The following is a 26,417-nucleotide window of genomic DNA, read 5'->3' on the forward strand; positions in this document are numbered from 1 at the left end:
TACATAATAATGCTTAAAATGTTAACCATCAGAATTTTTAAGCAAATCGGAGAATTTACTCGCCTAATGAACGCCCCTGATGATACGAACTATTGATATACGAACACCCCTAATGTGAACAGGAACACGCCATGTCAAACATTTCCAGATTCATTGGAAAGTGGTAAAAAGTCATTTTAAAATTCATTTTGGCTGGAATATTATTTTTTAAACAAATTAAGATTTCTTAAAAATTATAAACATTTATATATTTATATTTTGCCAGATTCTGGCGGCAGAAATTCGCCTTTTTTTTAAGATATAATTTATTAAAATCTGTTCGGTGTAAGTCCCGGAAAAGGGTGTTCGACAACCGTAATAATATATATGATTCTGGCGGCAGAAATTCGCCTTTTTTTTAAGATATAATTTATTAAAATCTGTTCGGTGTAAGTCCCGGAAAAGGGTGTTCGACAACCGTAATAATATATATGATTGAAAAGAGAATATTGTTTTATTTGAGCAAAATACATTTTTTTTAATTGTTACATAGTATTTGCAAAATTAGCTTGACTCATTTTTTTTAATCAAACAAGTTCAATTTGACGTTTAAAAAACAGCTGTTTGTTTCCCTTGTTTACGCAATTATTTTCTGCTGGGGTGTTCATTTAAACTTTTTGCGGAATTTTCTATTTTTCTGCAAAGTAGAAAATTATCTCGTTACGTGAATACCCTTATTATAAATGTATCCATAGTAACTCGAAACTAAAAACAAAACATTTTTATTAACGACGAGAATTTGAACAAAATTAAATAATTTATTGTTGTATATCCTAGGCACGTTATAGCTTATAGGGCATGAAAGTTACACTTATTTCAATAGTCCTTTTTTTGCTGAATCGAAACTCCACCTGATAACTTTACTTCATGACAAATAAATTTGTGCCAAAGAAATCTGAATAAGAATTTTCTACGGGCCTTACCAATAATCAAATTTAAGGCTGACTTAAATATTTAACTGAATTATATATATTTCACCCTACCAATAAACAATTTAATACTCAGGTACAAGGCTAACGCTCGGCTAAATTTAATAGTTGAGTTTCATAACGAGTGCAGCTTTTAACCTGAGTTGTTTTTATACACTAGTCCAAAAAGTTAAAGGAACAAAGCAGAATTCGTGATAGCTCCAACAAGTACCTATTCAATTTGATTTCTTCTACTAAGAAAGATTTGTAGAAAAAAAATTTCAAAATCGTTGGAACCATATAAATAAATTAAAACAAAAAAAAAATCAAAAATAAAATTGGTATGCAATTTCGTAGAAATCACTATTCAACATTCAAAACTAAAATGTCAAAAAAAATTAGTTTCCGGTTTTCGAAAATTTGATTTTTCAAAAAAAAGTGTTCAATTTTTTTTATCCAAAAACTATTATTTTTCCAAATTGTGTTACTGTTTTATATTTAAACTATATAAATATTTAAACTATATAAAAATTCTTTAAAATTGAATTGGCAGTTTGCCAGAAAATCAGATTTGAAAAAAACGGTTCTACGGTAGGTTAATAATAATTTTAAAAAATTTCCATGATTGCCCAAAAACTATTTTATAATTTTTTTAAACAAAATTACTGGTACCGTTTTCGAGATATGGCAGGTATCGTTATTTCTGGTAAAAAAAATTAGTTCTAAAAACCCCTCTGGAGAGTCTCCAAAAAATACTTCATACCAAGTTTGATGTTAATCGGTAGATCCGTTTAGCTATAGACAGACAGACTGACAGATGAACAAAAAAATCTACTATTAGTATTCTCCAATGGAACAGGGCTATAGTAATGCAATGTCTGATTGTTATCTCAACTTTTTTTTGTGAGAATGCATAGCTTGACTTTATAGTATCATGACAAAATAAAGAGCATATAAAAGCTACATTCTTCAAGTTTTAGGATATTAGAACCAAATATTTTATTTCAAATGGTGAAATAGGAAAATCATTGGAACTATCCAAAACCACATTTTCATACATTTGCGATCAAAATAGACCTTTTTACAGTTTTTTTTTTTTTTCAAATAAACTCAAATTCTTGTGAGTTTATTTCAACATTTTATTAATTATTATCGTTTAAATTTTAGATTAAAAAAAATAAAAAACAGAGAATAGTATCCAAAAATGGTACGAAAAGATTTTTTTTCCAAAATTTAACATTTTGTAAAAACTGCAAATTTGAACAAAGCCGTAAATCCAAAGTTCTTGTTCGCATACATAAATCATTTTAAGCAAATAATCGAGATAGTTTCGTATTGTATTAAAATATTTGAAATATGCATTAAAATACTTTAAAATAATGTGTAATATGGCCATATTGTATGAACTTGATCCATACATACTCTTGCATATGGGGTTTAAGAAAATAGTAAGTATATGCTACAGTGCATGCAGACAACATTTAAATAATGTGAACTACACCTAGATATTATTACAAAAAGCACCCTAGTCAAAATTAAATAAACTCTCTATAGTTGAAGAAAAATCTTCTTGTCGTTAATAAAAACAGAAAAACAAAATCCTTTCAAATATACATAAGAATCAAACATTCAAAAATAAATGTTCAATTCAAAATATTACAAAAATTAAAAATAAATTCAATTTGAATATTACAGAAACAAAAATAAACAAACACACTTCTAACACAAAACAAAACTAATACAAATACACCAAATATAAATAATATAGTAGTTGTGGTTACTTAGTAACCAAAAGTCCTTTTAAGGAATTTTTCGGCCATCGAATACACAATCCTAAAACGATTGTGGCGCCACTCTTGTAATGATTGTAGCGCCACCCCTCAAACAAAGCGGATGTTTTTTCCGGTGTCACTTCTATATATAATTATTCAATGGTTTCACCATACCCAAAATCAATTTAATAGTCACTTTAAAGTAGGGAAATTCAACTGTAAATTTAACCGAGCTTTAGCTTTTAAACTGACCATTAAATTGTTTTTTTAGGTACCTATAGTGAAATTATGTAGAATTCAGATAAATATTAACTAGAGCTTTAAATTTGATTACAGTGGTCTGCAAGGAAATCCTCCTTTTAATGAAACTATATTTTTCTAAAGGATTTTTGAATGGTAAATTCGAGTCCGAAATTAAAATTTTTCTTAATTAAGGTGTTTTTTTTCATATGGGATTTACTAAAAATTTCAAATTTTTAGAAAGGGGAATGGGAATTTTGGACGTTGAACGGCCATCAATGAAATTAGTTTCAAATGAAAGAATTATAACCTAGGAAAAACTTTTACTATGGACGTTTCGCTGTATTGCGTTTAGAATCCAAGATAATGTAGTATTATTATTGTTAATGCATTGTTCAATGTATGAAGGACAAATTGATTCATATTTTAATTTGGAACATAAAATATGATGCTCTGTCATTTTCCCTGAGTCTGAAGACATTAATCTTTTTCAAACAATTCAAACTAACAAAAAATTGAGCAACGAAACTCTCAAACTAGGCTTGAAATTGTTGTTTTAAAATGTTTATAGTTTGGGTTCTAGTGGTTGGATATTCAAGATAAAGGTCTTCAGACTCAGGGAAAATGACAGAGTATCATATTTTGCACTTAAAATACACAATTTAGTTATAACATATAAAGTGTTAAATGCAAAAATGCATTTTATCCGTTGTTGAAGTACGTCACAAGGATAAAACTTCTGCACAATATTTGTAAACCTTAATTACATCAAAAAATAACAAATTCATTCCTAGCCGCTAACGTCTACGTTCCATACAAATTTGCCCATTCTCCTTTGGTGTTATATTATAGATCATGTTATGAATTTTTCTGAAACCAGATTTAGTTTCAGGAAAGTCAAATCTTTCAAAATTTCACAAAAAAAAAAAAATTTGAAGAAGAAAAAAAAAAGGATACATCTTGCAGAACACTGATATTAGTAGGGCGATTATGTTCAATAAATCAGGTCAAGTGCTTGTGTACGCCGACAACATCATGAGACATGTTACATAAAAAACAAAGTCGTATAAGTCCATGTAAAAAATACCATTAAGCTAATTTTAAAATTAACTACCTACAACTATACTGCCCATAATCTCGTAAAGGCGCTAACTACAAAATTTTCGATTTTGATTTTTTTTTTATATTTGGAGTTAGGGCATTGTCTCTGATTTATTCTCATTTACTTTTTTAGCCTAATGGCGTTTTCGATTGGAAGTCTGGAAGCGTCCGGAATCATTCTGAAAAAGTTAACTTAAAACTGTTAGTTTTGTGCGAATAAAACGCTTTCAGAATGATTCCGGACGCTTCCGGACTGCCAATCGAAAACGCCATAAGTTTTCAAATAAATCAGAAAATTCAAAATGTACTCTTGATTTTTTTCATTTTTATATGCAAATTGCGATATTAGATTTAGTGTTTCCCTCTATAACTCAGAAGTAAGAAAAATGTAGTTAGGGCCTTTACGAGATTATGGGCAGTATACAGTATATTGTTTTTCCAAACACAGCATCGCAGCCAATGGATTTGTTAGTTACTCAATTTTAATACTTAGGGCCAATTTTTCAATAGTCAGATAAACCATAGAACGCTGGAACCCCCGTGTTTTATTAACCAGTGATCCTTCACAGTTCAGGAGTCTGTTAAATAAGTTCCAACGATTTACATAAAACTTTGTAGGTACATTGACCTTATCTTATCCTAGAAAAAAGTGATTGAATACAAACATTTCCTGATATTTTAAAACCTTTATTAAACATAAATTAAAAATAAAAACTTCAAAGGTACATACAACTTAACTTAACGACTGGCTAGCCCAGCCAGCCTACCCAAACAAACAAGAACATTTTTTATTCCTTGTCCCAATGTCCTGCCACACTCTTAAAATGAATCTTTTTATGCTTCTTCAAAGCAACTTGTTGAATAAACTTCTTATGACATATATTGCATTCATGAGGCTTTTCTCCCGTATGAGTCATTTCGTGATGTTTCCTTGTCTCAGCCTTGCCAAATGATTTATCACAATACGAACATGGATAGTCTTTGATTCCTTCATGAACGATGCGTTTATGTCGACTGAAATTACCAAGACTGTTAAAGATCATATCGCAGAATTGACATGGATATGTCTTCTCTTTGGTGTGATAGTTGATGTGGGTTTTGAGTTCAGTTCGTGTTGATTTCCTTGCTCCACAATGCGGACAAATGTAGTTCCTGATGCCAGCATGTCGATTCATGTGCTCCTTAAGTTTGTTTTTAGTGATGTATCTCTTTTGGCATTGTGGACATTCGTGTGGCAGTTGTGCTCCAGTGTGCAGGAAACGATGGTTCTTGAGGGTGGCTAAACTTGTTAGAACTTTTCCACACTCTTCACAGATGTAAGGCTGTTTGGGTTTAACACCCATGCCACTGTGAATATCTTTAATGTGTTTGCGGAGGGTTTGCTTTGAGGACATTGTTCTATCACATCCTGGCTCGGTGCAGGGGAATCTTTCTCCCGGGCTTCCTTCGTGCTTGGTTTTTACATGTCCTTTGAGTCGACTTCGTCGGGCGTATGATTTGTCACACAACAGACAAGGAAATGGCTTAAGACCTTGATGCACTCGCATATGAGCCGCATAGGTGTCGGCTTTTTTAAAGATTTTGTTGCAGATTTTACAACCCAAGTCAATATTTGACTCAGGAGGTAGTTTTATTATTTTGTTAGCAGGTTTAACATCCTCTAGGATGTCTTCATTGTCACTCAATCGACTGTTATCGTTTTCGGAATTTTCATCATCACTTACCCGATATTTAACGATTGGCTGGTCATCATCTGATTCGTCTTCTTCTTCTTGTTCTGAAGAATCTTCTTGATTTTTTACATTCGACATCTCTGTCGTGACGAATTCCAAACAACCTTCAGTTAAACTATCTTCTTCCTGTTCTCCTTTGGCTTCTTTCTTGAACAACATCAAATCAGTTGTTGTTGATGGTAGATTGTTTGGGTCAATATTCAATTCAAAAGTGTTTGGTTTTTTGTCTGAATTTATATAATCCTGAAATCGTTTACGTGCCGAGATGCACATTTGTTGGAAGTTGTAAAAATCATCAATCTTGGAATGACATTGGTCACATAAACTTGTTGGATAGCCATCTTCTGGTTCCACAGGCAAAGACGTGCAAACAGTGAATTTTTCTTTGAGGTCTGGTATTGCAAATATATTGTGATGCATATCGTGAATATTTTCAAGACATGTTCTGCAAGAGGAGTGAATATTTAAATTGTGCAAATGTTGGAATTGTTCCATTTTATAAAAAAATATATTTTTTTATTTCCAAGTTTTATGGACAAGTATTTTTTTTTTGACGTTGATACACACAAAAAAAAAAACATTAGTTGTGTTCAATGAGGAATTCAAAAAGAGAATATTTTCATGATAAACGTCAGAACAGAAAAAAACAAGAAACACATCTGACAGTTCTTACGAATCTGTTCTGACTCACAACCACAAGCAAGAACAGAAAAAGCCATTCAAGAAAATATTCAGTTCACCCGTGGTCCTCGAAGAGAAGAGTTAACGTCGGAGAAGAGCTAGGGGAAATTGGTGAGTAATCTAATAACGACGCGACACAACGCAACACGACGCGAAGAGACGCGACACGATGCGACACGATGAGACACAACGCGACACGACGCGACAGAACGTGACACGACGGGACACAACGCGACACGACGCAACACAACGCCATTGGGTTACTCAACAGTCATGGTATAAAAAAAGAAGGTATGATCATTAGAAAAAACTCAGTATCGAGAACTGTCAAAACTTATGGCTACTTAAGGTTTTGACAGCCCAGCCCATTGAAATTGTTGTTGTAAACAAATTTCTCTTGGAAATTGTTGTTGCTTTTGACTTTGCAAATGCCAAACGTCAAAACCTTATCACCCCATTTTGTAAGATGGCGGCTCTAATGATCATACCTTGTCTTTTTATACCATGCTCACCAGTTTCCTGGAGCTCTTCTCCGATGTTAACTCGTCGGCGACCACTGGTGATGGTGAACTTTTTTTTTTTTTTTTTTAATCATTTTAAATTTATAATATTTTATAATTTCAATTTACTTTGTATGCATGTGTAAAGTTCTTGATGGAATGACCTTTTATATAAATTGAAGGTCAACAGAAATGGCAGCTTTAAACCACACAATAGATGTATTTAACTACGTTGTTCTGGATTGTTCCGAACAGAAAAATACAGCTATTTGAAGTTTGTCTGCTTTTAACTATTCTAGTTTTCTGTTTATTGACGCTGTCTTGAACCACAGTACACTTATTTGTACTGTCTGTTTAGAACAGACTTGTCTGTTTTTGCTCTTAAAAAAGATTCGTTAGAACAACTGTTTGTTTTAGTTTTTGTTTCTGACTTTTCTTTCGAAACTATTTTGTCCTGATCTATTTCCTCGTTGAATGGAACTTTTGATATGTCAACATCCCTCACTCACCGGTTTTAGTTCAGATTTCTTTGGACTCATGCCAACTTCTTTCAAAGAAAAAATCGAATTTTCGGCGATCTTGAAACGAATTTTTTTGGAAATTATATTCCTTTAAAAAAATAAGCTTCAGACCAGAAATCGCCTTTCTTTGAAAAAATTTTTTTTTGACGAATTCATAATGGACATTTTTCAAACGTCGTTTTTAATGTTTTTATCTCCTTAATGATTATAATAGCCCTGTTCCATTGGAGGTGGTAGTTTATTCTTGAGTAAACATTCCTATCTCCTCGAGTTGAAGATCATGTGTTAATAATTGTAGTAATAGACCTACACATGAGCAAACTACCACCTCCAATGGAACGGGGCTGCTTATAAGCCAAACAAACTTTACTTCATTTAATCTGGTCTTCTTATATATACCGTTACGATTTATTTTTTAACAAATTTCCTCACATCAAAGCATTAACTCAAAAATCGTCAAAAACACGGTTTTTAATTTTTCTAACGGTAATATTTTAAAAACGGGAGCCACCCATATAGGAAGCGTTTGTTGCAGGGATGTAGGAAGGAACTTCACTTATGATATGAGTCGTTATATTTGAAAGCGGTATAAGTCCATGTAAAAAACCATTGAGTTGACTTTTAAACTAACCGCAATTTAAAGGTATCTCTTTTCCAAATAAAAAATTTCAGTCAGTAGATGGTAATTGTAATACTTTATTTGGCTCTGATTATGCCATTTCATTTACATAATTAAACATTGTTAACATTATTAATAATTAATACATTTCAAGATTACAATAGCACACATTAATTAATACACAATACAGTTTAAAATAATTAAGTCATAAAAGAATTTTATATAACACACTCTAGATGGGTTAGTTACTCCATTTTTATTTTTGTACATAAAAGTCCGTTAAATTGTTGGTTTTGATTGAGTAAATTGATATTTTTTGAAAAGAATGCAAAGTGTGACTTTTACCACTTTCAAATATAACGACTCATATAATGGCTCGATTACAGCTAAGAATAACTAATGCACTTCTGCATTTGTAACTTTATCCCATTTGAATTTGCAACTGAAACTGATCTTTTGTGTGTACTTGCTATCATTTCGAATTCTTCGGTCATCGCTCCTTCTCATTCCTAGTTACCTGAATGCCAGCCATATCAAGTCATGTGGTTTTCGATCAATACGAATATTTTGCGAAGAAGTCGACATATCGCTGGCTATTATAGGGTTGTATGTTTTATGGAAACCCCTGCAGACATACAACCCTTTAATTCTCAGCTAGCGATATGTACAATAAAGAGAGGTACCAAAATGAACATGTAGTCCAAAAAGCAAATTCATTGGCTTGGTCTATTCAAGCGAAAGAATAAAAATAGTCTAGCTCTCAAGAGCAAGACGGCAAAATAGCCTAAGACTGAGCCTACACCGCAATCACCAAACTATAAATTGAACTTTATTCCTATGTTTAACAGAAAAATATTTGCAACTGGACCATATCTTAAAAATGAACAGACAAAATCTGTTGTATAGAAACATTTCCTGATATTTTTGATTAAACATAAATTTAAACTTAAAAGGTACATACAATTTAACTTAACTTAAGGACGGGCTTACCCGGCCAGCCTAATTTATATTCCCTGTCCCTTCGTCCTGCCACTGTCTTTAAATGAATCTTTTTATGCTTCTTCATCGCAACAAGTTGGATGAACTTTTTTTGACACACATCGCATTCATAAGGCTTTTCTCCAGTATGAGTCATTTCGTGGTGTTTCCTTGTTTCGGCCTTGCCAAATGATTTATCACAATACGAACATGGATAGTCTTTGATTCCCTCGTGAACGATGCGTTTATGTCGGTGTAAATTGCCAAGACTGTTAAAGACCATGTCGCAGATTTGACATCGATATGTCTTCTCATTGGTATGATAATTGATGTGGGTTTTCAGTTCGGTTCGTGTTGTTTTCTTGGCACCACAATGCGGACAAATAAAGTTTTTGATGCCAGCATGTCGATTCATGTGCTCTTTTAGTCTTTCTTTTGTGATAAATCTCTTTGGGCATTGCGGACATGCGTGTGGGAGTTGTGCTCCAGTGTGCTGGTAGCTGTGGTTCTTTAGGCTTTCTAAACTTGTTAAGACTTTTCCGCACTCTTCGCATATGTAAGGCTGTTTAGGTATGGTACTGTGAATGTCTTTGATGTGTTTGCGTAGGGATTGATTTGAGGACATTGTTTTATTACATCCTGGTTCGGTGCAGGGGAATCTTTCTTCCGGTCTTCCTTCGTGTATATTTCTTACATGACCTTTGAGCCGACTTTGTCGGGCATAAGATTTGTCACACAACAGACAGGGAAATGGCTTGAGACCTTCGTGAGTTCGCATATGAGCTGTCAAGGTGTCGGTTTTTTTGAAGATTTTGTTGCAGATTTTACATCGCAGGTCTGTAGTTGTCTCAGGCATTTTTATTATTTTTTCCGCAGCTTTAACTTCATCTGTAGTGTCTTCGTTTTCACTCAATTGACTGTTACACTGTGTTACAAAATAAAAAAACATGTTAATTACTTTTGAAGTGACCTATCACAGGTTGTAGGTATAAATGAGTACACCATATTATGACAATTCAAATTTTTCAAAGACCCTCAAAATTTCAAGTCATGGTCAAAAAAAACGTTTTTCAATGTTTTCAGGCTTAAAAAACATTTTACTAAGTCATTCTTTGTCAATTCGATATGTTTTTACAGTTTTAAATACCTAGAGGAGTATTTCGTCCCGTTTCTACTTGAACCTCGTAGGTACATTTTTTTTCTGTTAAACATTGCTCTAAAACTAACAGATAGAATAGATACAAAGGTTTAAGTGTAGAAACATCTCAATCAATATTCCTTAAACATAACTTGATTTCCCTTTTTTCAGTTCATATTTTTAATTTTGAGAAACATGTACATACATATATTTATTTTAAGAACTAAACAAAATTTGCTGTGTAGATACGTGGTTCAGGCAGAAACGGGATAGACCGAGAGCCCACAGCAGATTTTGGGAGTTTATGGATAACCGAAAATGGGTCATATGTATGTGTAGGTAATAGCGTCCTGATGAAGAATTCGAATGTCTGGCAGGTTTATTTCACGGCATTCTATGGTTTATGGGGAGTTAAAAAATGCATTTTTTCCGATTTTTGTGTCGAGTATATAACCACTTTAATTCATATAGAGCCGATAGAGGGCGATACCTTGATTCCAAAAAGTTCGGTTCCAGACGTTTTATTCGCGGCATTACCCTTGCCAGACGGCCTTGAAGATTCGCGAAATAGCGATTTTCATATAAAAGTCAGAATATTAGTTTTTGCTAGATGTATAATCGTCTGGTGGTAACTCTTTTTAAATCACTAGTGGTTATATACTCGACACAAAAATCGGAAAAAATGCATTTTTCAACTCCCCATAAACCTGCCAGACTTTCGAATTCTTTATCAGGACGCTATTACCTACACATAAATATGACCTATTTTCGGTTATACCTCCACTCCCAAAATCTGCTCTGGGCTCTTTGACTAGGACGATTTGTTCTTTTTAAAAATATTTTCTTTTAAAATTAGGTTTAGATTTTTTAATTGAATCTCAAAGTTGTTGCATTTCTTCCAGGTTTTTTAGGATTCGAAGACCGTTTCGAGCTTAATTTTATATATACGAAGCTACAGCCTAAACGGATAGACCGATTAATGTAAAACTTGGTATGTAGCGTTATTTTGCGACTCTTCAAAGGGGTTTCTGGAATTAATTTTTTTGGACCAAAAATAACGGTACTTATTATATACCGATTTTACTAAAGTTGCAACAATTTTGTTAAAAACAATTCAAATGTAAGTTTTAAGGCAAGGTCTGTCTTCTAATGAAAATTTTGTTTTTTAAATCATTAATAATTCGATTTCAACGAAACTTTTTGTAAAAAAAAGCATTTATATAATTTTAATATAATCCAAAAAAAAAAATTTGAAAAAGTTAAATTTTGAATTTTAAAAAAAATTAAAAAATTTTTTTTTGAAAAATCAAATTTTTGAAAACCGGACATTGGGCAGGTTCAGAAACAGTAGGGACTAAATATTTAGGTAATTTCTCGCTCTCTGATTGGTCAACTGTCAAAAAAAATCCTTCCAATTAAGGTAATTTTATTGGAAAGCTGACTGGAAAGTTAGGTAAGTAAATTTTACCTAAAAATTTTAGGAAAGTTTTTTTTTGTTAACATGTTATAAAAATTAAATCTATTTGTGTGGAAAACGAAAAATAAAATGCATTATCGGTTATAAATAATATCACTTATTTATTAAAGTGAAGTGAAATTTGGTGTGTGTCCCTTGCGATCTGTAAAATTCTGAAGTAAATTTCGAAATTTGACAATAATATCCTATCCGTTTTCGATTGCACGTCCGGAAGCATTCAGAAGTCTTCTAAAACCGTTTTATTGGCATGAAAATGACAGCTAGAACGCTTCTGAGAAGATAAATTCTCTTCTCGATTTCAAATCAGAATCCCCTCAACAAGCACTAATACATGAATACTCACATGTCAACAAACACTCAATAATTGTTTTTTTTTTGTTTTTCATTAAAATTTTTTTTTATTTTCCGAAAATTAATTTGTTAATTTATTTTTACACAAATAAATGCATTATATGCTTTTAAAATATTTTTCAAACCGAAGTCCCCATTAATTTGTTGAACGCTAGGTACCATTTTCATTGAATATTCGGCCTTATTACGTATTCCGTGGTATCGGAAAATTACTACGATTCCCGAATAAAACAATCACAAAATCCGGTTGTGGTGACGATTTCTATGAAATTTTCCACTACGGATGGATTCCGTGATTATTTTTTAGGGAATCGCAGCAAATTTCCGATACGAATGGAATTCATAATAATGCCGATTAATTCTTTTTCAAGTCTTTTGCCATATTTGACATTTTAAATTTCACAGAAAAACAAACACAAAAAAAAAAACAGAATTGAGTAGAACTGATTTCACCTGTTCCATTTGATTTCAGAATGAGTGAATCCTTGAGTAAAACCAATCGAAAACGACATTAGTCAATCCTTTTAAAAACGATTTTTAGTTTTTTTTTCTATGCACCTACAATAATTAAATTTACTAATGTCGTTTTCGATTGGTTTTACTCAAGGATTCACTCATTCTGAAATCGAATGAAACAGTTCAAATCGCTTCCACTCAATTCTGTTTTTTGTGTTTGTGTTAGTAGTTATTCTGTGAAATTTCAAATGTCAAATATAAAATATTTTTTTTCTTTCAAACGAAATATTATAAATTTATTTTCAAAAACGGTAATATTCAACAAAAAAATGGGACAGTTGGTTTGTAGATTATTTTAAATAAGTATAAAATGCGTTTATTTGTTTAAATACAAAAAAAAAATACCATTTTGAATGAAAAACCAAAAAAATAGTGATTGAGTGAATATTTTGACTATTGAATAAGCATGTATTAGTTCTTCTTTATTTGATTCTGATTTTAAATCGAGAAGAGAATTTCTCTTCTGAGAAGCGTTTTTGCTGTCATTTTGAAGTCAATAAAACGGTTTCAGAAGACTTCCAAATGCTTCCGGATGCTTCTGGACGTCCAATCGAAAACGACATAAATTTCGAAATAAAAAGTCCTAAAAATAATAGCGACCCAGTCGTGCATTTTATTTTATTTTGTAACGCAGGATTAACGTTTTCGGAATTAACAGCTTCACTTACTCGATATTTAATGATTGGCTGGTCATCGTCTGATTCGTCTTCTTCATCCTGTGCTGAAAAATCCTCTTGATTCTTCACATCGGACATTTCTGTCGTGACGAATTCCAAACATCCTCCAGCTGTTAAACTATCATCTTCTTGTTCGCCTTTGGCTTCTTTCTTGAATAACATCAAATCAGTTGTTGTTGATGGTAGATTGTTTGGGTCAATGTTCAATTCAAAAGTGTTTGGTTTTTTATCAGAATTTATATAATCCTGAAATCGTTTACGTGCGGAAATACACATTTGTTGGAAGTTATAAAAATTATCAATCTTGGAATGACATTGGTCACATAAACTTGTTGGATAGCCATCGCCTGGTTCCACGGGTAATGATGTGACAGCAGTGAATTTATCTTTGAGGTCTGGTATTGCAAATATATTGTGATGCATGTCGTGAATATTTTCAAGACATGTTCTGCAAGAGGAATGAATATTTAAATTGTGCAAATGTTGGAATTGTTCCATTTTTATTAAATTCCAAGTTGTATGGATTATTTTATTTGATTTTGTTGTTGATAAACAAAAAAGTATAAAATGTCAGCTGTCAAGTAAAACCATTGGTGAAAAATGATGAATGAATGCGTTCAGTGCATGTTGTAGAGTGTTGTGGAATTCTCTTAAACAATGGCTGCATTCAACGCATTAAGGCTTGGCCACACCGGAGGGTATGCGGTAGCGGTACTGGTAGAGGTAACGGTACTTGTATGAACAAAATTCCAAACTGACATATCAACGTTCAGATGTGGAATTTTTTTCATACAAATATCGTTACCGCTACCCGTACCTCTACCGCATACCCTCCGGTGTGGCCAAGCCTTTAACTGAAATTTAGTTCGGGGGCCGAATTACGACACACGATTACTATCATACGTTAATGCATTAAAGTTATATGTCTCTATCTTTTTAAACTGATTAAACAAATACGGCAATAGTCAAAACGATAACGTATGATCGTAATCGTATGTCGTAAATGTAAAGTTTATCTTCTGAATGTGGTAAATGTGAAAAACTTTTGATTTTTTTTATATTATCGTTTACATCGTATATAATCTTTTTCTTCAAGTAAAAATTCAAGATACATTTGAAATTTTGTATTTGCACATTTGCTCTACAAATTTTTGCGGTTTTCATATGTATGAAAACCTCACATTTTTCCAGTTGCATTAAAGCCTTGCTTTGTCAGACTTGCGCCAGCCACCATGCTTTTTTTTTCATTTACTTTGGCTGATCTTAAAAATAGAACATTTTTTGTGTTTCTCGAAATAATTAAAGATTTAAATTATGTTTATGGTTAGTTATAATTATGTTGAAATTGACAATTTAATAGTTAATTTGGTAAATACTTCGATTGACTATTACGGCCATATTATTCACTCGGGATTTAGTTTGGATGAAAGTTAATTTTAAATTCAATCCATTAAATCTGAATTTCGTAAAACCAAGGATTTAATTTTTTGTTCATATTATTCACTCAAAAAAAAATTATGTGTTTATTAAATAAATTTTGTATAATTTGCATTTATCTTTATTTTTCACAAAATACTTGACACTGAACTTGATACTGAACACTGTGAAAATGGATTTTACATCTGGATTTATAAAGTTAAACAGACCTCCACAGAGCAGTTTAAATTTGTTTGGATTTAACGAGATTGGATTTAAAAAAATTGGATCTAAAGCCTAGTACGCTGCTGATGCGAAACGAAATTTTTCATGCAAAATTTCGTTAACGAAATCTTGAACGAAATTAAATTTGTTTTGTTTTTGCTTTAAAACTTATTTTCTGATGTTTTTTCTTGAATTTTTTGATTTGTATTTTTATCATTTTTAATTTGCTATAGGGTTTATTTTTGACATTTGACATTGTTTACATTCAGATGTATTTTTTAAACTAGTGAATAATATGGCCGTTAAAATAGTCACAAATAACTATTTTTACCTATTAAAAATAGTTATCCCAATTTTAACTATGAAATAGTTAAAAAAAAAAAATAGTTATATAAGATGACTACTTTTTTCTCTTTAAGATTGATTGGACAACCTCCACACAATTTTTTCACGCAGTTGAACATTTTTTCTTGTCCTTAATGATTTTTGTAAATTTAATTTCTTCTTCTTCTTCCTTTTTCTCGGCGCTGTTATGATCTCGATGTCGAGGGGATCATAACTATCCCACGTATCTGCTTCACACTAGTGATCCGCCTGTGGGGTTCGCCGGGTTGACCTCAGAAATCGGCGGCAAGCCTCCCGGTTTTGTATTGTTCCATTTCTAAGGCCAACTGAATGCTGGTGTTTTTGCATTTGCTTGTACCAGGAGTTTTTAGGCCTACCTTTCTTTTTATTTCGTGTTGGAACGTTGTATGATAATGCTTTTTTGACGGGGTTCTCAGGATCTCTCCTTTGAACATGGCAATACCAACTGAGTCGGTCGTTTTCATACTCCCAACGTTCCAACTCGCAACTCTCAGATTTTGTCTAATCTGCGGCATTATTTTGCTAGCCCCCGGAATCCGTCTAGCTCTGACCCGAGCATTGCTGCTCGGTCCAGGATCAGTACCATTAGTAATGGTAGTGCCTGGCGGGGTAGTGTCATTTCCTTGGACGAGTACTTCCATAATGCTTCAGTTCACAAAATCTTGCGAAACGTTGTTGTTGTTGTTTTGTTTCGACGCGTGCATGCTCCAGTTTTGTATTTGATCTCTCTTTAACAGCACCGGTGATCTCCAGTCGTGCCAACCCATGGAATGGCATGCACACTTTTGGGAAAGTTTACAGATGTTAAATGTCGCTAGGTTCACCTTGGTGTATGTGACCTAGATAAATTTACTCCTTTAGTCGCCTTTTACGACAAGCGGGGAGGCGCTGCAGGAATATTCTAACCCGTCCCTGCACAGGGCTTTGTAAATTTAATTTAATTTAATAAATTGAACTTTTTGCTTACTATTGACAAATATATTAATATGTCATTTCGGTGTCCATTTGTAGATATATTAAAGATGAGTTTATTGACCAATTTGAATTTAAAAGTTTGGACTGGAAAATGTAATTTCCGTCGGCTTTTTTGGTCGTATTAACTTTTGCAAAGAAACTAAAAGTTACATTTACTTTCCCGACGTTTCGGCAGGGGTTGCTGCCTTCTTCAATGGAACTTTATTTAAATAAAAATTACATTAGGGGTATTCACGATCCGATGCAACTGGTCTAGTATCATTGCAAAAGTGCAAAAGTGTAAAATCTTACAACACTACAACAACAAAATATATGGATTGAAATTTTACAATGGTCTTGCACTTTTGCTATACCCTAACCCTATTGCAAAATAAAAATACAATGGAGTAAAATTATTTTTGACAGATGGCAGCTCACCGTCGCGTCGCCCATGATAAACAGTTTGTCTTTTTTATTCTGTTTATAATGGTTGTCGCTACTCATGTCCCGTAATTTAGTTTCTTTTGATGTAAAATAATTAGTGAAAATTAATTAACCCGAACAAAACAAAGAATTAAATTATAAAAAATGGAAAAAAAGAAGAAGCAACGGTGGAGGAAAAAAAACATCATTCATTCCTCAATATTTACTATAGATAAGAAGAGGGGCGTTCACGATCTATTGTAAAAAAATAAAATTTTACATTTTTACTAGGCCTGTTGCACCAGGTCGTGAATACCCCTATTATTAGTTAATTTGTGTAATGACAATCATTTTAAAACAATAAATTAACTCACTTTTTTGAATAAAATTATAATTATTTTAACATTTAAAAATTAAATAAATACCTAAATAGTTTAAAAAAAACAATGGGCACGTTCAGGAAATATTAGGGACTAGATATTTAGGCAACGTCATTTTCTGAACGGAAATTTGGGTAAATTGACTAAATAAGTTTGGATGTGATGCTGTTGTCAAATTTCGAAATTTATCTAAGAATTTTTCCGGTCGCATGGGTAAGACACCAAATTTCACTTAACTGTATTGAATAAATAAAATTAATTATAACCGATAATGAACTTTTTAGTTGTTTTTCACACAAATAAATTTAATTTTGCTAAATTTATTCTTTAATTAAAAACAATCTGCTGTCATGTTGACAAAAAAAACTTTCCTAAATTTTTAGGGAAAAGTTTCTTGCCTAACTTTCCAGTCAGCTTTCCAATAAAATTACCTAAATTGGAAGGATTTTTTTGACAGCTGACCAATCAGAGACCGAGAAATTACCTAAATATTTAGTCCCTAACGTTTCTGAACCTGCCCATTATTAGTTAATTTGTGTAATGACAATAATTTTAAAACAATAAATTAACTCACTTTTTTTAATAAAATTATAATTATTTTAACAATTAAAAATTAAATAAATAAATAGTTTTTAAAAAAACCTGTTAAATAAAATAAAGAAAATTTGCATTTCTGATGAAGTTGATAGTCTATTTTTAATTTTGAGAGACGAGAGAACAGAACAGCTTTCTGTTCATGTTGCTCTTGTTGTTGTTATTCAATATATGTAATGTTTCGAGGGTATAGCGTTTAAATACATGTTTCTTTGTTTGTAAAATTTTGACGTCTTCCAAATCTGGAGAATGTCTTTCCGGAACTATTTGATTTTATATCCGACTTATGGTTTGCGATTTGTTGCCGAAGAAGTTGTTTTGTGGTTCAAATGTAGCACAAGTTACAGGGTTCGTTTTCTTTTCCTTTGCAGTTTATTTTATAAATAACATGTGTTTGTTTATCTTTATCTGGTTTTGTTTTTAATTTTGAGAAGTGATGGCTTAGAGTTTTGTCTAACTTAAAAGCCAAGGAAACTGTGGTAATATTTTTACATATAGAATCTTTGAAGTTCTCACTTAGATTCTCGACATAAACTATACTTTTAAAGTAACGAGGATTTGGATTTTCATGATTGATATTGACAGTTGGGGTTTTGTTTTTGGTTTTGTTTAAGGTTTCAACGAATTATGGTTGATGGAAAACCATTGTCACTAAGTATTTTTGTGACCTTTTTCTCATTAGCAGGGTGAAATAGCTTGTCGCTGATAGTAAAGACTTTGTTAATGAGATTTGATGCCGTATTTATTATAATATGTTTCGGTTGATTTGAACGGAAGTTAATTAATCTGCCCGAGGCTGTGTTTTTTTGATACCAAACAAACAGTAGATGGTCGTTTTCACGGAGAATTTTTACATCCAGTAATTTTTGTTTGAAGAAGGCAAAGGATGTGTTTTATTTTAAAGACATTTTTTCAAAGTTTTTTTTTTTTTTATTTCTTATAAAATTAAATTCAAAATATTCGTTGTATGAACTTTTACATGAAGAACAACTTTTACTATAAGTCCTGTGTGAACCCCAGTGGAGCATTTTACTTTATTTAATAGGTTTAGCTTCGAAATGCCATTACTAAAACTTTTTTGACGTTGAAAAGCTCTCATACACGCGTTTGTTTTCACGGACCTCGGCCCTGACTTTGAAAATAAAATAAATTCGACCATATGAGGGATAAAGGTATATTTTTTGTCAACATGATGATGATGATGAATAAGCATTTTTCTTTAATAACATGCCCTTAACTTGCATTATCAGAATCATAAACTTATAATCTTATTCATAAACAATCTAATTTAAGTGTAATCTTATCATTTTAAAATTTTATTTAGTAGGTGATAAACGCTAAGTATTTTTTTTAAATAAGTTTGAATGTTAAGGTAAATATACTTTCGTTTTGTAGATTTATTTATAAGATTGAAAATATCAAATATAAGCGGCTATATAAAATTCCAATCTAATAAATACCGAAGCCTTAATTAACTGACCACAATTTTAATTTTTTTTTTTAAAGAACTATACCTGCAGTCATTTTGTATCGTTGCCTACATAAAACGCAGCCTAAAACGCGAATTGTAATAGATCATTTATAATTTATTTAATTTGATTGACACTTTAATTTCGTTTAAATTTGTATTTGATGTTTCTTGGGGGAAATTCTATACCGTACAATGACGTAGTTAGCTTTTTAGAAATCACCGAAGATACATATAATAGAAAAAAAACATTAAAATGAAAAACATATATAGTAGAGTAACTAAAGCAAATTATTAGGGAACCCGGCCGAACAGCTCTGATTTTGACGATTTTTTTTTCAAACGTAGGTAATTAAAAATACTTTAAAGTCTATAGATTAAAAATTGCCGGTGTTGCCGTATTGTTTTTTAAAATTAAAATTAATTTTTTTTTAACAAAACCAATTTTTTTGCTCAAATTTCATAAAGCAAATGATAGCAAAAGATTCTCTAGGTAATTTAAGGAAAATATATAAAAGGCAGTAAGGGACAATCTTCCATCGTTTAAGCGATAAATGCAATTTTCTAACATTCTGACCTCAAACACAAAAAAAATATTTTGAAAACAACGGCAACACCTACAATATTTTAAAATACATTTTAAAAAAGCCAGAAGCTCATTCTTATCTCTTAAATTTAAATCCACTAAATTTAATCAAGACTTTTTGAAAAAATGGTCCTCAAACTCAGAATTAAAAAAAAAAATGTTATTAGAAAAATTTAAAATGACTTTTTTCCAAACTTTTTCTAATAAAATATAAATTTATTTAAAAAAAATGTTTGGTCATAAATATTATCAGTTGAATTTCGAAGCAAAAAAGGTAAAATATATGACACTTTTGAAAAAAAAAAATGAAAAATTACTTCAATTTCAATGGTTTTTTTTTATTAAAACTGAATGTTTGCATTGAAAAAATTTGTTCAATAATTTTTTTTTTTTTTAAAAATCTGAGTTCAATTACCATTCTTTCAAAAGCCGTTCATTCAATTAACTTAATTTTAATTTTACATATATGACTATATGGCTTGGTGTGAAAAGGCTATTAGCTTCTGGCTTTTAAAAAATGTATATTTGAATATTGTAGGTGTTGCCGTTGTGTTCAAATATTTTTTTTTGTGTTTGAAGTCAATTAATAAGAAAATTGCATCTATCGCTTGAACTATGGAAGATTGTCCCTCACTCCCATATATTTTTTTTCCTTGAATTTCCTAGACAATCTTTTGGCATCAATTAATTTATGAAATTTAAGAAACATTTTTGAAAAAAATTTGTTTTTGTTCACAAAAATCTTCAATTAAATTTAAAAAATCAAAACGGCAGCACCGGCAATTTTTAATCTATAGACTTTAAAGTATTTTTAATTACCAACGTTTGAAAAAAAAGATCATCAAAATCTAAGCTGTTCGGCTGGGTTCCCTAATATTGCCAATTTTTGAGCTTTAGTTACAACACTAATAGTTACCTAATTATGTTAAGTTCTAAAAATAAAAATAAATAAATTCACGTTTACATCAGCTGTGTTTTTTAGGCATTGTTATCCGTATCCGCAGTTGGCGTTTACACATGGAGAAAAAAGGGCACCTCAAAAGCCTAGTATGCAGCTGAAGCGAACAATAGCAGATTTTTGAAGTTATGACTTAACACAAAAGTATTAAAACATGCATTAGTGAAATGTTTTTTTCTATCACCCATTAAACTATTGATCCCCTTGCCTCAGAACCTGCCTACGCCACTGAGTGCACACATATTTTATTAAATCTTTGTAAATAAAGTAACATGGCACATTGACCATCCACCTTGAAAAAATTAAAACAAAAATAAACACACAACAAAACTACCGGAACCACTTTCACTAGGCAAAGGTTGTTTTTATCTATAAATATCCATTAAATGCCCACTAAGAAGCTCTCTTTTTGTTTTTCTATATTTTGTTTTGCTTTCAAATAATAACATACCTACCTACTCTCTTCACAGTCGAACACGCATGCGACAATGGCTTCATCTGGTTCAAATACTGATTGTATTTTCCCTAGTCCCTTTGTTGTACTTTCCCAGTAGTTTGTGATGTAATTTGCAGCTCCTCTTGCTCTCTGAGATTCGCACCCCAGGCTCGTTTATTTCTCATCTAGAATCTAGATAAGGGGACGTTCTCCCTATTAAATGAGAGATCGACTACATTAGTTCAGTAGTCACTAACAACAGCATGTTAGATTTTGTGAAACTACCTCACTACGCTCATTTTGATTGAGAACGTCGCGGCGTGATATTGTATTCTTCAATTCAAATACTGCATTATTGCTCTTTCTTGTTTAAAGAAACACAATGAATAACAAAAAATTCATAGACTGTACAAAGCAATTTAGTGAATTAGGTATGCAAAAAAAAAAAAATAAAAATTTAAAATAAGTGAATTATAATTATTTATTTATTTGTAAATTAAAATTGCATTGCAGATTCAGCTGTTTGTGAATTAATTCTGACCGCTATCTCTGCTAGGAAATTTGCTTACGTGCCGTATAGTAATTTCCCTGTTGGTGCTGCGTTGCGCACAAAATGTGGAAAAGTCTTTAGTGGTTGCAATGTGGAAAATGCCGCTTTTACCCCTGGCGCTTGCGCCGAGAGAACTGCCATTTGTAAGGCAATAAGTGAAGGTTACAAAGAATTCGAATCATGTGCAGTGGTTGCATATCAGAAAGATACTCTGACACCACCGTGTGGTGTTTGCCGGCAATTTTTAATTGAATTCGCCGTCGAAGATTTTCCAGTTTATGTTGCGAGAGCGGAGGATCCTCCAAGTGATGTGTTGTGTACTTCTGTTTACAATTTGCTTCCTAATGGATTTAGATGTTATAAATGATTAAAAAAAATGTTTTGAATGTCTTAAATTAAATTAATATCTGCTTTAATATTTAAATAATTATTTTGTAGTTATTATAATTTTTAAATAAAATATTACTACGTTAAATTAAATAAATAATAATATAAAAATAAAAATTAAAATGGGATTTAAAAGACGAATTAAGAGCCGTGTTTTATTGGTAACTCAGTACTTAGCTCAGTAAAATTTTTGGTTTTTAAAAAAAGTTAAAGGTTTAGGTTTTTGAAAGCAACAAGCAGCGATTAATCGCTCAATAACAGTTGCACCTGGTTCATTTGCCAAATGCGACAAGTAGTTTAGAAGATACGATAGAAATTAAAATTTGTTCTAGGTAACGTTTGTTATGGGTTAAAAAAACGAACATCATTGAATAAACAATAAAGAGCTTTTAAAGAATTTTTTTCAATAATTCAAACATAAGGTTTTTAGAGTGAAAAGAGAGAAGTGATAATGGGTGGTTGCATTTGCGTCCCATTAGGGCAATTGAGAGATTCGTAATCAAAATGAAGATAACAATCGAGATAACAATCAGACATGACAGTCTGTCTGTTTCGAGCTGAGCTACAGCAGTTAAGTGGTTTTCGTGATTACATGTCTAAGTTATATGAACAACATAGAAAACTTTTTTTTCGTAAATGGCTATGATGATTTTGATTTTTAAGAAGATCTATATATTTACTTTGGCAAATAAGGTCATGTTTTTTTAAATACGAATTAACGAAACATGTCATAGTAAATGACAGAACCGATTTCAACGAACATTTTTATAATTTTTAAAAATTTTTTATACAAAAAACCTACAGCTCTGACGATTTCGATTACAAAAATTTAAATCTTTGTTTAAAAAAAATAAAATGCACAATTTTATTCTTAAAAATGATTACAAATTTCAGTCGTTAGAGCCGTTTTTGAAAAAATTGCAATATCTAGGAAACTTCATGTACGAGATATGCTTTAAAAAGGAGATATTATAAAAATAAGAAAAACACGCTAAAACTATCTTTAACAAGTTTCAAGCAAATTCATCCATCTGTTTTGACACCCAGCGGAGTTAGTTTGTAAAAATTAAGACTTACATTGTGTTGAAAACCAAGAATAAGCTTTCTGCATCATTTGTGTTAACTTTCCAGTTCGAACAAATGTACAAAAATGCGTTTGAAAATTTTCACTTTTGTACCTTTCCCTTTTTAAGCTAATGACAGGTACAGGTTAAATAGTACAAAAAATCAATAAATAAAAATTATTACCCTCATGAAACTTGGCAAAAAGTTTGCGTTTAGAATAAAAGAACCTAGGATCAAAAGAGTCTATAAAAAAATTGGGTGGGAGGGTGTTTTTTGGAAAAGAGGGAGGGGTAGAAGGTCAACAAAACAATGAAAATTGTTTGTGGAATATAATCATATGGTTATTTTTTGATGCTGAATTTAATGAAATAAATATAAAGCCAACACGATTGCTCTAAGAAAAAATATTACCCATTAAACGCAAGGCTTGTTTTTTTACTTCAACAGGTAAAATATAACCGAAACATGATACACTAATGAAATTCGGTATGTAGTTCAGTCAATGGGAAAAATTTGAAAAAAGTTGTGAAGCCAACTAAGTTTGGATGCAGCTTTTTAAGAAATTATGAAATTCAGACCCCCGAGTACTACGGCAAAAATGGTTCCAATAATATTTCATTGTAATTGTAATTTAGACTCACTTCTAAATCATTTTTCCATGGAAAAGAGCTTATAACCTGGGTAATAACTTTAGATCCACAGGCGTATTTTGCTATGTAAAAATTCACCAATTACTATTCTGCTATTCATCGGGGTAAATCAAAACTCACGTCACGTCGGTAATATCGGTAATGTTGTTCGGTATTCCACTATTTACGTGAATGAACTTGCTCCATACATTTGCAATCCGCATAAACATGCTGCGGATGTGTACATTTTAGTTGTTAAAATAATTTCATCATTTAAATTAAGCAAAATGCAATTTCTCATAATTCTTACGTATATTTACTTGCTGTATATATAGGGCAAGTATTGGTTTCGTGTCGAAAAAAAAAATTGAGGTTTTAATCAAAACCAACATTACGATGATGGAGAATTCCGAAAAAGTGGGTCCCGCAATTCCGTCCGTGCGTCTGTGCGTCCATCTGTACACATTTCCACAGCCTAAACGGGTGGATGGATTTTCTTTAAATTTAGTACAGATGGAATTATGGAATTCTGAAAGTTGTTTTTTTTTTATATATATCTCGTTTAGAACGTATACCTCCCATACGAAAAAATACGATTTACGAATTTCTCGAAAACCGCTCTAACGATTTTGATTAAACTTTGTATACATAATATTTAAAGCAGTGGCAATAAAACTGCATTTTTATTTTTTCTCAAAAAAGTCAAATAACAAAAAAATTTTTTTTTCATTTAACAAAATTTTGCCCTAAATGTCAGCTCTTCCCCAATATCAATTTTTTTTAAATTTAGATCCAGCTTTTTAAATCTATAAGTAGACTAACATAAAAGTGCTTTGAACTGCAAGAGCAAGTACGTGCGACCTCAGTCGTGCATTTTATTTAGTATATGTTATGGTCTGTTTTTATTTGTTTATACCAAAAAAAAACATTTTTTTTTATGGCAAAAAAAAATGTAATTTTCTTTCAATTTACTTCGTTGCCATTTTATTTTTTAATTTGACGTTCACGCGTGGATGTCAAATAGAAGTATGATAATGCAGTTCACCCTATGGGTAGAAGAATGGCAAGGTAGAGCGAAAGTGAATCGGATCTGAGAATAGGGCTGTCTGTCTAAGTAAGAATCGCTTTTAAATTATATGACTATGAATGTGGCTCATCACTTTTTTTTTGAGTGAAACAAAAATTGATGGGCCACCCTAATAAAATTTGGTAAAAACGTTGCTTTTGTGATACAAAGCATACATAAAATTTGGGTGAAAGGGTATTTTTTCGAAGATACAGTAAAATCTGTAATTGGCCCCAAAAACCCAAATGATTCATGAATAACGTTCAAGGAATTTAAAAAAAAAATATTCAATTTGTCATCCAAGCAAAAAATAGAATGAATCATTTCGAATGTTAATTTTAAAATTCACGAAATCCAATATTCTATTTTTCTAAAATTCTGTAAATCCATAATTTTGAATTTCAGAATTCTGTGTTCCAAAATTTTTAAACATAGAATAACGACCCGTTCTCAATAAATGTATCTGCTCGTTTCTGTGTAAAATTCGGGTTTTCCCCCGTTACGGTAATACCCCAATACTAATTTGGTTAAAAAAAAAGAAAATTACAAAAATAAAGGCTTGGCCACACCGGAGGGTATGCGGTAGAGGTACGGGTAGCGGTTACGATATTTGTATGAAAAAAATTCCACATCTGAACGTTTATTTGTCAGTTTGGAATTTTTTTCATACAAGTACCGTTACCTCTACCCGTACCGCTACCGCATACCCTCCGGTGTGGCCAAGCCTTAAAGTGGAAAAAAACAAATCATAAAAATGTACACTTATGAACGCTGCTCATTATCTCAACTTTTCCTAAAAGTATACTACAATTTTGTATCTCACCAATGTGTACCTTTGAATGCTTTCATTTTAAATGTCAAATTTCATGTGTCATCGCTAATCAGCTGATCTTGAAGTTTGTATTTATTTGCAAAAGTACATAAAAAAGTAAATTCCACTTAAAATCCAACAAATTCTATCTACACAAAGAAACTAAATAAATAATTTGTGTAAAAAAAAAAATACAAACAAAATAATTAAATTATTATTAATTTAATTATACTATGGACAATTGTTGTGGCGGCGAACAAAGAGATCATTCAATTAAAGAAATGTTAAGGTCACTTATTGACTCGAAAGTTATAAATGTTCAATTGCTAACAATTGCTATTGGTGTATTATTTATTGTTGTTATGTTTAAGAATAAATATAAAATCATTGCTGGAAGATGAGAAAACTAAAAAAAAAACTAATTTGTTTTATTTTTTGTTGTTAATTTCTTTTTGTATTGATTTTTTGTCGAATGCCAATCCAATGACAAAGGAAGGAACAAAAAGATGAGAATTCTTTCTAATTTGTTCTGGATCGCAGACAAATTTTTAATTGGTGAAGTAATTTTACTTCGCAAAAGGTGTCTTCGAGGTCAACAGCTTTAAATCAATCGTAATATCTATTGGGGCTTTGAAAAAGTTTTTTTTTTATATCGAGTAGGTACAAGCGTACAAGTTTATGACAAAGCAAAGTAAGTATGTATTCGCTTTGTATTTGTATGAATTCATTTAGAAAAAGAAAAAAATTCAGTGGATTAGCGCGGGTGTATTGGATTTCACAAGCATCGGTGGTTCAGTGGTAGAATGCTCGCCTGCCACGCGGGCGGCCCGGGTTCGATTCCCGGCCGATGCA

The 26,417-nt window shown here is 31.6% G+C and overlaps 3 protein-coding genes and 1 non-coding gene across 4 annotated transcripts; 3 read left to right on the forward strand and 1 right to left on the reverse strand.

Annotated features, from left to right (window-relative positions):
• Window positions 1-4,726: 4,726 nt before the first annotated feature.
• Window positions 4,727-13,795, reverse strand: LOC129909353 (zinc finger protein 540-like). The gene is made up of 3 exons (XM_055986439.1): window positions 13,243-13,795; window positions 9,084-10,017; window positions 4,727-6,305 (listed from the first exon to the last, which is right to left on the reverse strand). Exons 1-3 carry the CDS (start codon window positions 13,747-13,749, stop codon window positions 4,849-4,851), a joined length of 2,898 nt encoding a protein of 965 aa, XP_055842414.1. The 5' UTR covers window positions 13,750-13,795; the 3' UTR covers window positions 4,727-4,848.
• A 7,491-nt stretch (window positions 13,796-21,286) lies between these two features.
• LOC129910111 (cytidine deaminase-like) lies at window positions 21,287-22,023 on the forward strand. Its single transcript, XM_055987374.1, has 2 exons — window positions 21,287-21,488; window positions 21,571-22,023. Exons 1-2 carry the CDS (start codon window positions 21,440-21,442, stop codon window positions 21,972-21,974), a joined length of 453 nt encoding a protein of 150 aa, XP_055843349.1. The 5' UTR covers window positions 21,287-21,439; the 3' UTR covers window positions 21,975-22,023.
• A 3,626-nt stretch (window positions 22,024-25,649) lies between these two features.
• Window positions 25,650-26,001, forward strand: LOC129912010 (uncharacterized). The gene has a single exon (XM_055990092.1). The coding sequence runs from the start codon at window positions 25,799-25,801 to the stop codon at window positions 25,964-25,966; it is 168 nt and encodes a 55-aa protein (XP_055846067.1). The 5' UTR covers window positions 25,650-25,798; the 3' UTR covers window positions 25,967-26,001.
• Window positions 26,002-26,346: 345 nt separating this feature from the next.
• Window positions 26,347-26,417, forward strand: Trnag-gcc (transfer RNA glycine (anticodon GCC)). Its single transcript has one exon. It is a non-coding gene; the product is annotated as a tRNA-Gly (tRNA).

Source organism: Episyrphus balteatus, chromosome 2 (assembly GCF_945859705.1).
Source record: "Episyrphus balteatus chromosome 2, idEpiBalt1.1, whole genome shotgun sequence".
Classification (NCBI taxonomy): Eukaryota; Metazoa; Arthropoda; class Insecta; order Diptera; family Syrphidae; genus Episyrphus; species Episyrphus balteatus.

Coding starts and splice junctions, on each gene's coding strand:
- LOC129909353 (XM_055986439.1), bottom strand. CDS start 13,749: ATGGAACAATTCCAACATTTGCACAATTTAAATATTCATTCCTCTTGC. Junction 10,018..13,242: donor AGCCAATCATTAAATATCGA/GTAAGTGAAGCT, acceptor TTTGTAACACAG/TGTAACAGTCAATTGAGTGA. Junction 6,306..9,083: donor TAAGCCCGTCCTTAAGTTAA/GTTAAATTGTAT, acceptor GGAAATAAAAAA/ATATATTTTTTTATAAAATG.
- LOC129910111 (XM_055987374.1), top strand. CDS start 21,440: ATGAATAACAAAAAATTCATAGACTGTACAAAGCAATTTAGTGAATTA. Junction 21,489..21,570: donor AAAGCAATTTAGTGAATTAG/GTATGCAAAAAA, acceptor ATTGCATTGCAG/ATTCAGCTGTTTGTGAATTA.
- LOC129912010 (XM_055990092.1), top strand. CDS start 25,799: ATGGACAATTGTTGTGGCGGCGAACAAAGAGATCATTCAATTAAAGAA.